The sequence below is a fragment of the Hibiscus syriacus genome, unplaced genomic scaffold (genome assembly GCF_006381635.1).
Source record: "Hibiscus syriacus cultivar Baekdansim isolate YM2019G1 unplaced genomic scaffold, ASM638163v2 tig00110206_pilon, whole genome shotgun sequence".
NCBI lineage: Eukaryota > Viridiplantae > Streptophyta > Magnoliopsida > Malvales > Malvaceae > Hibiscus > Hibiscus syriacus.
The window spans coordinates 1,527,050-1,537,580 of NW_024062627.1; the positions used below are offsets into that span (position 1 = coordinate 1,527,050).

Genomic DNA, 10,531 nt, shown 5'->3' on the forward strand with positions numbered 1-10,531 from the left:
AACCCCAAATTCACTGGCTAATGGCTATTCTACTTCACTAATTAAATTTAATAAAAAAACTTGACTAATTAAATAAAATTAGTATTTGGAAAAATAAATTACTTGTTTATTATATGTTTATTTTTATGGTTTATGATAGTTACATTTACTTATAATTTATATTATATATAATATAAACAGATAAAGTTAGGTAAACAAGTACGTATTGTTTTTAGTTTTTCATTGTACTACAAATTTCCCGACTCTCATTTATTTATCGATAAAGCTAGGCAATTGATTTATCCAGAAAAATCGCATATTTATGTGAAAGTGATACATATCGATAATGTATGACATAACTTTTTATACACTCTTTTTCAGTCTATGTTTTTAAAAATAAATAAGTAATAAGATTTTTTATTAAATAAAAAGGTATTATATTTTAAAGATAAACGTCATGGTTCAAACTCACACAAAGTGAAATAATATGAACGTCTTTAACTACCTGATAAATTAATGAATCTTAATAAGTAATTATAATTTTTATTGAATTAAAAATGTATTAATATAGTTAACTGTGTCCGTTTCAAAAAATAAACTACACATGGTCATAAATTTAAAAGATATACAATTTCTAAAAATAAGATTTTAATACAATATTTTTAATGATTCTAAGAATATATATTAAAACATTTCAAATAATAATTCGCACCATTAAAGTGTTGCTTAATATAATCTATATATAATTCTTTAAGATTCCTTTTACGACCACTGTCATTTTGTTTTTGACACGTTGAACATGTGGATTATCATTGTCTATTATTCATTAAGCTGTTTTTTATCACTCGAGTAATGGAAGAGTGAGCAATTGTTTACTTGAGTAATGGTTGAACATGTGGATTTCTTTGTTATTGTGCCATGAACGTGATTGATCATTCTTATTTCTTTTAATATTTGAAGTTCACAAAAATTAAATTATGTTTTTTAAAATATTATTTTAAGTTCGAGAGTTTGAATGAATAAAATAATGATAAGAGATTTTATGAATCAATAAAGTATTAATTGATCGGTTTGATTGCATGTTGTATTTTGTGAATCAATAAAATATATTTTCGATCATTTGTGGTGACTTTTTCGACTCAATTTTCTACTAAGTCAAGTATGGAATGTTACAAAAATGATAGTAAAACAGCTTAAATCATTAGTACCAAATTAGTTTTGCGTTGTCAAATCAATTTTGTCTCTAGTAGGTTGATTATTGATAATACTATTATTGTAATACTCAAACTCGATCCATTATATGATGGACTAAGATATCACATTGAACTATCGAAGCAACCACCAAATTTAAAATATTTTTTCATTTCAATTTCAAATCACAATATGAATTAAATAAAATATAAAATTCATAACAATTATAATATATTTTTAGAAATATGAGACTCCATTACAATTTAGTTTAAATGAAAATAACACAAAATCCTATAAAGTTCACATATTAAATATATAAATAAGTCTTATAAATACACATGTTCACTAAAATAAATAGTATTATACTCTGAGAGAATATGCTGAAAATCCTTCTACAACCTACAACAAACTACTAACTTGCGAACATAAACATGCCTATTATTCATTTTTTTCTTTTTAATTTAGTAAAATCAGATTTTTTACATTAATAATATAGATAAATAAAAATGTTTTATGTATTTTTTTAATCACAGGTGAATTGATAAAGAATTTACCTACAATATATTAATAATATTGTGTTCAGTCCTTTTTAATAATTTTTAGTTATTTTATTTAAAGATTTCATTAAAATTTAGAAATATAAAAAATACTTATAATAATATTAGTCAACAATCTAAAATTTATAATATTATTTTTTTTGGGTTGAATTAAAGAGTTTCTTATTTGAAATAGGAAGAAACATCCATGGACTTAATAAATCGGGTAAAGTACAATATTTGTCACCAAATTAGATTGAAATGATTTTATGGTTATTAAAGTTTTAGAAGTAACAAAAGGATCATAAACTCGTTGAACTATTATAAAATGATCATTGTATGTCATAAAGTAGTGATAAATTTAAAAGTTATGATTAGGGTTTCAAATCACGGTCTGAAAATGTGATAGCACCCGCGAAATAGCGGTTTCGTCGCCGTCCGAATTACCCGCTACACTCGCAATAGCTCCCAATAGCGTCCGCAATGGCCGCAATAGCGCCCACGACGGCCACAATCACGGTAAACACAAAATGACTGAAAACGCGACCACGACCGCAATTTGAAACCCTGATTATTATATAAATGTTTATGAATTTTAATGACTATTTTATAGCTTCTAAAACTTTAATGAAAAAAGGGATCATTTTTAACATAATTTAATGATAATTTATGTACTTGACCCTTAATAAATCAATTCTTGAAGTGTTGTTTGAAAAAATATTTTTTTCCTAGCTCAATTTCGAGTTATTTTGAAAATTTAAATCACTCTTGCCAAAACCGAAAAATCAATACTTCCAAATCATTTTATCAAATCAATATTTTTTATAAAACAAAGTAATATTAATTTATCTTCTTAACGATGTCAACAACATTAATTTAAAGCACAATTTGTGAAAGACATTGTTAAATATAAATTAAAATGATATTAATTTTTGGAAGAAGAGTATGTATTGGAATATAACTTTGGATGGGGTTACATCCAGATACCAAAATAGCATGTCCTTTGACCATGCCTTTGTAGTTGAAAGTAACATGATCCAATAATTATGTTGAGTGCAATTAAACAAAATAATATAAATATAAATTTTCTTTATAATTGAATGATTGAAAAGTTCATTTATACAATACACTAGAAAATTGCATTTTAGTCAATATTATTTCATATAATTGCTTTAGAAAAAATGATATAATAAATATTTGAATGATTATGATTTGATATGTATTTTAAATTATGAGTCATAATACTGAATTGTAATGGCTTCTACAAGAATCAAAATTTGTCCGAATGTCCGCATATGTTTTGTCGATCAACACTCACTATAATCAACGATTTATTGTTAGATTTTTCTTCTTATAACCTTAGAAAAGCAAAAGTGACATTAAAATAAAATTATATTTTATTCACTTTAAAAAAAAACAAGAAATTGAGGAACAACTATGCATGTTTTGTTTCCTTGTACTAAGGAAAAAACCAATTATTTGCACAGAGAAAAGAAAGAAGCTTAAATTTCACCTTTCAATGATTAAAAGGACACAACACGGGTTTTGTCTCCAGGCAAAATTGTACCGTCCCCTTCCCCCCTTTTTCAGTACTGTTTTAAAAGATTCCATAAAACAATAAGGTAAACTATCTAAAATGCCATTAAATTTAAGATTTTATATCAATTTCATCACTGAATTTTAATTTAACAGTGAACTTTAATTTATATTTAGTTAAGACGTTTGCTTGTTAGAAATAAGCGATGTTGTGGACATCATTTCTTTTATTTTATTTTCTCTCTAAAATAAACAAGTCCTCTGATTACTTTCATTTATCATTATCACCATTAGACTATTCATCATTTCCTTCTCTTTCTTTATGTGATTACGCCATATTAAATTTTCAGTACTCAAATAAAGAAATTTCCACACATCAACGTTGTCGCCACCCAACCTTCAATAACAACGATATTAACGCCAAATGAAAATTCCTCCCTCTTTGGTCTATATCTACGATTGTATTTCTAAAAAAATTCTTCATCGGAGTCAAAATATTATATCAGTCCCTATTGATTGTTTGATCTTCATCGGAGTGAATCGTATTAGAAATGTTAGTGCGATTGAAGGTTGTGTTGCCTTTGATAATGGAGATTGACAATAATAATGTTGGGTTACGATATTAATGGACAATAATGATTGTATGATGCATGAGATGAACAAAGATGGTGAGGAAAAGTGTACAATGTTTTAGGTCTTTAATTTTCAGTTTGGTCTTTAATTTTATTTTATTTTTCCAAAACAAAGTAATTGATAATTCCCTAACCAAATGGCCACATGATTCGAAGACGTTTTAGTAATATTATTATTTTTAGAGAATAGGGCAATTCATAACGGATGTCTTTCACGGAAACTGCTCTTAACCAGGCGTTGGGGGCAATCTATTACTCTACCTCCCCCTTATCCCATTACATATGGGAATAGGGTAATATTATTTTTAAGAAATAGGATAATTCATAACGGAGGTCTTTCACGAAAACTGTTCTTAACCAGGTGTTGGGGACAATCTATTACTCTACCTCCCCTTATCCCATTACATATGGGAATAGAGTCAACTAATTTTTTTTATTATTTTTAGGGATTGATTTTGTAAATAATTTGATTTTAAATAAAGTACAATCTTTGGCGCTGAAGTATTCTTTTATGCATATAAGGTATTACAAAATACGACAAAACGAAAGCTACGGACTGTGTTAAAATATTTATTAATTTATTGTTTTTGTGAATGTTGGCTGATTAATTTACTTTTTAATTGATTAAGAGAAAGAGAATGTCAGTGCTAAATTTCATAAAAAAATGAATGTAAGCAGCCCCTAAGAGAGAGAAATTGAATAATCAATTTATTTATTTATTTGGTAAAAAAATCCTGAAATTCATTGCAAAATTAATTTAAAGGTATTTAAAATTTATAAATCGAATATAAACATAAAATGTCGAGTTGAGCTGTCCTGGATTCATTCAAAGGTTTGAATAAAAATTCTAAAATTGCAAAAGAAAAATTAATTTATTAAATTGAAACTTTATTTTCTTGCTTGGAAAAAAATATGCAGGGATTATTGGAATGAAGAATAAAAGTAAGAAGGACAAGACCAACCGACAAATGCACATGCAGATACAGAGATGAATGAACTGTCAAGATCCGTACATTAAAACATATACAGACACTGTAATAACAATTTCTGAAAATATAATTCAAACAATAAATAAATTCAGTGAGATGAGATGACGAGCAGCTTATCGCCATATTTATGTCAACAGCAATTCATGAATTGTATAATGTTTTTGTTTGGATCTTTGTATTTTTGTCCTCAATTTCAATATTCTCTTCATTTTAAACATCTTCATCAATATATTAATTAATTAAATAATTACTCACCCTTTTACTGGAGGGAATTTCAAATCATTTTCTCTTCTTTTATTTTAAAAAAGTAAAAACATCAAATCTGTGTCCTTCACACTCAAATCACTCAAGATTGACAGATCTTTTACCCCAACTTTTCTTTTGTTCTGCTAAAAATAATAAGGAAAAACAACAACACCAACAAAACTCAATTTCCATATGCAATGGGGTAAGGGGAAGTAGGGTAGTAGGCTGCCCCCAACATCAGGTTGAGAGTAGTTCCCGTGGAAGACCTCCGGCAATCAGAAAATTAAAAATATAGATAAAATGCAAAGCATGTATAAATAAATACATAAATACATAGTTGAACAATATTCATATGCAGTCAAAGGAAAAACACCTTTTCATATTTTATATAACCTATACTTTTAAGAACCGAAAAATATTTGAGGAAGGTTGATTTACGAAATATAATATTATTTATGAGGTAAAATATATAAATGATCCATCGGTTTTAAGGTGATATTTTATTAAGTTTTCTAATTATTAAAAATTATAAAATGATTTATCGGTTATAGGACGTTGTTTTGTTGAGTCATTTTACTATTAAAAGCTACAAAATATTAATCCGACTATTTATTTGTTCCGAACTTGTTATTTTCCATTAAAAAGATTAACAAAACATTTTGTAAATTTTAATAGTCGAGCGACTCAACAAATCACTATGTAATTTACTCTTTATTTTTTCATCCCCACCTCCATCACCAATTGTGCTCGATTTTGAAAAAAAGTAATTGTCTGAGTTGAGCCCATTTCAAGTAGTCAATGGGCCATATATGTTCATTAACATTCTTCAATTCAACTCTATTTGTGTCTAATAATCTTTAAAAAAAATCTCCGTTTTCATTACGTTTTGAAAACCACAATAGCATCAATGAAGGATGTGTGGATATTGTGGTGTACAAGTGAATCGCAGGTGACGGCTGAGTGCTCGTATCCGACGATTTTGGAGGCCCATCAATGAAGGATGTGCTGGTGAATTGCAGACAATGCCTCTATTCATCCTTGTCTTTCCATTCCTTCTTTTGAAAACCATAACACTCTTGACAAGATGTAAACCCAAATGGTTTTTGTCATAAATATATTTCGTTTTCTATATTTATGCTCTAATTGACATTGAAATGAATCCATGTGAACGTTCTACAATAATCATGGCCACCATCCATCATACCACATCCGTTCCTGTTAACCTCCTTGAAACAGATCAAAGAAAACGACATACGTCAAAGCTATCGAACAACCTTCACATAGTTTTCCAAGGACAAATGTCATCACAGAGAATTTAAATCTACTATTCTGCAGGCAGCAAGACATGGGAGAAAACCAAATCCAAAATTATATTTATTTGAAAAGAGAAACATCAAAATACCTGTATGATCATCTCCTTCAGCAGCTTCCAATGAGCACCTTTCAAATGATTTCCAGTCAGCTTCGGTTCTTCCATTGTATGCACTGAAATATGCAAAACATACTTTGTCAAAACACAACTAAAAAACAGCATTCTGTAATACTAAATTCGACCACATCAAACACAAATAATTGCATAATATGAATATGATTGAAGTCATAATAGAGAATTTTGATAAATCAAATAGGAAATATTACCACCATTAACCAAAATTTTCAGAGATGGATCATTGGGAGATTTCGCCATCCACATATAAAGATCTCGATGCTTCCTACACTTGCATAAACAAAAGTTGTGTATAAACAAATTAAGTGAGTCCATGAAATATGCATCAAATTTGCTACACTTCAGTCTTGCAATATATATATAAACCAAAGCTTAGATATTTACCTCAAAAAAAAAAACAAAGAGGAAGAACAACCTCTCAACTCAATAAGCTCATTCAAGGTATCACCTTTACTACTCTTTGATTCAACCTTGTTATCCTTCTTACAATGAGGCAAAACTGAAACAATGTTCAACATCAAATGCCTATAACTACATAAAACCAAAACCACCTGAAATAGTTACGACGTGAACATGTTAACATAACTTTCTCTTTGTTTCTAAAAACAGGGGAAGACTCGGTTTGTTCTTTAGAGCATTTTAATTTCATCTTCAACTCTCGGCACCCAAACTTTTAAACATTTTAAATTTATCCCTAAACTATAAACCTCATTCTGAATTAGTCCCCAAACTTTTGAATATTCCAATTCCATCCCCAAAATTTTGAAGTTTTTGGGAGACATTATTGGAGCATTTAAAGATTTAGGACGAATATAGAATGGGGATCATCGTATGGGATGAATTTTGAATGTCCAAAAGTTTAGGGATTAATTTAGAATGAGAGTCATACTTTGAGGATGCAATTGGAATGTTAAAATATTTAAGGACCAATATGAAATGGGGGTCATAATTTAGCGATGTAAGATGCAATTAACTCAAAATTATAAACATAAGTGTTTGAATCAATTAGTATATGAAGGAAAAGAATTTATCATTCTTGTGATGTTAACCGTCTTGACAGAATTATATCTACTTAATCCGTCCATTGGATAAGTGGTGATTTGAAGACACGAATATCTCCAAAATAAACTAGAAAATCTGTTGATTGAGGCAAAGTTTTAATCTTGATTACAAAAGCTATAATTGCTGCACAATCGGAGCAGCTCAAACATTTATTAGAATATCATATTATTAACCTATTTGTAAGCTCCATATAAAACCCTGCTACTTGCAAAGATAGAGAAATCGGAGAATCATTCCAATGCTTAAAAAACAGTCACAATTGCAAAATTCAGAAGTCAAATGTTGAAGCAAATTTGTTTGGTTTTCATTGTTCTCTTTGGTTGCTACATTGGGGATTATTCTGAGGAATTGAAGCAGATTAGTGATTTGCTTGAAGTGAATGCTACTGCAAATGAAGCTTTGAAACTTTATAGGAACTCTTTTTGCCCATTTTCATGTTGATAATAATGCTTAGGAGTAGTTTGAGGTTTGAAATGGGTGAGTAATTTTATTGTCAAACTGCAATTCACAAAGTCATCTACACTCATCAATGGAGTCGGACCCTTAAGCGATTAAACAAAGCTCTCCCGCAAAGAAAAGATTTAAAGTGGCAAAAGCACCCTTAAAGGCTGCTATATTTAGGCCAAGCCAACAAGTTTCTCGCTGAGCTCCCATATTTTGCTTGCTTTCTCTTGATCACTGGCTTCCTGAGACAACTGATTCTCAAATGAAGCCGAAGCCTTGTTCCAGCTCCAGTAGACGCCCGATTTCGTCAAGCTAGGATCACTCACAACCTGCATTGGAAGCAATGAAACTGTCTTACTTCACAAGACATAAAACAGTCTGCAATGCACCAAAGTCTTTGCTTATACCTGAGCAAGTCTTTTTCCGGCTTCGTCTTCGGAGACAAACCCCTTGGTGATGTACTTCTGGAATGGAGGGAAGAGGAGCCTGAACAACGGAATGTGCTCCCTGAACAAGCCGGTGGTAGCAATGCATCCGGGGTACAACGAAGCGAAAGTGATGCCGGTTTCCTCATGGAAGCGCCTATGGAATTCTTGCATAGTGAGCATATTGCAGACTTTGCTGTCCTTGTATGCTTTTGCACCATCAAAATCTCCACCATCAATCATGGTCGAGCTGTTCAGCCCATTTAGTCCTCCAGCAAGTCCCCTTATATCCCCAAGGTTCGCCTTTGGTGGTACATTTCCGGCCAAAGTATTCGTGTTGCCTGGTTCATTATACCAAAAAACAACTCAAAGTTAGTACATCAATATCACAATCCTTTCATAAAAAACCTCATTTTGAACGCATTGGTTGCAAATCACCTGTTATGGAACCAACAATGATGAGACGTTTCGATGGATAATCGGATTGCTTCAAGTCATCGAGCAATAACCGCGAAAGAAGGAAGTGACCAAGATGGTTAGTCCCCACACTAAGCTCAAATCCTTCAGCAGTGAACGAGGGTTCCTTGGCAGTTGGCTGATAAACAGCAGCATTGCAAACAAGCACATCAAGAGGCCGGCCGGATCTCTTGTAGCTATCGACGAATTGCCGAACACTGTCGAGGGAGGCGAGATCCAAGTGCATGATGGTGTAGTTTTCCTTGGACATTCCAGAAGATTTTGCAGCTCTCTCTGCCTTTAGAAAGTCCCTGCAGGCCATTATGACATGCCATTTCCCAGTTTCAGCCAAGGCCTTAGCAGTGGCTAAACCCAGTCCGGAAGAGGCACCAGTGATGATCACACTGCCCTTTCTAAGGGTTTTCTTTCCATCCATTGAAGATCTGGTGATTGCTGGAGTTGCAGTGGCTGTGATCTGGGCCCTAACAGCCCCAGTTCTTTGGTTGAATTCCCTCTACAATGAAAGTGAAAAATGGTTCAATCAAAGGCAAAAAAACAGCTATTTAAAGAACAAAAACAGCATAAACGCCATTGCAGTACCTTGCATCTTAATGCAGAAGAGGTAAAATCAGCCTTGATATGGTCAGAAAGGGAAACTCCAAAGAAAGATGAATCCTTGAAAGAAGCACCAGACTTTCCCTATTGAAATTCAAAACCCCATACTTAAACCATGGAATAAAGGAACCATTTTCATCAGTAAAAAATTGGAAACAAACCTCTTTGGGTACAGAGAAAGTAGATGGAAGCAAGGCAGCAGCTTGAAGAGCCATTTACAAACTTCAAATCTTTACTGAACCACGTTGAAATGGGTTTTTTGAAAGGAGTGTTGGTTGTGGCAAAAGAGCAAAGGAGTTTATATAGTGACAGGTAGGGGAAGATAAGAAAATTTAGGAGGGCAAACTTATCTGCCACATCAATTCAAAGTAGCCAATGGGGGTTTGAGATTTTGATTTCCTTAGTATATTTTAACAATATTTGTTTTGGTTTAGTAAGGGGATATTTTGGGATGGGGCTCCACTCCCTTTAGTTATGGGCTGGTTTAGCAGAGGATTGATTGAAAGGGATAAGGTGCAGTGGAATGCTGGCTTTGGCAGCCTATGCTCACGCGGACAAGGTGGTCAGATAATTACTATGACCTTTTTTTTATTTTGTGAATAAAAAATCTATTTTTCCGCTTATTTGAGAACTAAGGCCATTATAAACTTGGGTAAACTATACATTTAGTATTCTAATTGTCATTTTTATTCTATTTTAATTACTCAACTATTTTTTTTAAATCACACCTAACGATATGTATTGGTTTTACTTTTGATCGCCCACCGTTTTAAACAAACTACACGGCTTGGTTGTAGATTAAGACCTGTAGGGCCTGTAGGGCATAAACTTAGAAGAAAAGGGCCTTCAAAATCTAGGTCATTTGTTAAACATATAAAAACGGCCTACCGAAGATCATTGTAATTCATTGAAGAAAACACATAACTAGCATTGCATGATGAATTGGAACACAGACAACCAGTCTTCTGTTATT

The 10,531-nt window shown here is 31.5% G+C and overlaps 1 protein-coding gene across 1 annotated transcript; it reads right to left on the reverse strand.

The window, feature by feature from the left end:
- Nucleotides 1–8,086: 8,086 nt before the first annotated feature.
- On the reverse strand, nt 8,087–9,831 carry LOC120219472 (protochlorophyllide reductase, chloroplastic-like). The gene is made up of 5 exons (XM_039216292.1): nt 9,720–9,831; nt 9,544–9,642; nt 8,926–9,457; nt 8,470–8,828; nt 8,087–8,391 (listed from the first exon to the last, which is right to left on the reverse strand). Exons 1-5 carry the CDS (start codon nt 9,771–9,773, stop codon nt 8,236–8,238), a joined length of 1,200 nt encoding a protein of 399 aa, XP_039072223.1. The 5' UTR covers nt 9,774–9,831; the 3' UTR covers nt 8,087–8,235.
- Between the last annotated feature and the right edge of the window lie 700 nt (nt 9,832–10,531).

Coding starts and splice junctions, on each gene's coding strand:
- LOC120219472 (XM_039216292.1), bottom strand. CDS start 9,773: ATGGCTCTTCAAGCTGCTGCCTTGCTTCCATCTACTTTCTCTGTACCC. Junction 9,643..9,719: donor CTTTCTCTGTACCCAAAGAG/GTTTGTTTCCAA, acceptor GAATTTCAATAG/GGAAAGTCTGGTGCTTCTTT. Junction 8,392..8,469: donor CCGGAAAAAGACTTGCTCAG/GTATAAGCAAAG, acceptor CTTCCAATGCAG/GTTGTGAGTGATCCTAGCTT.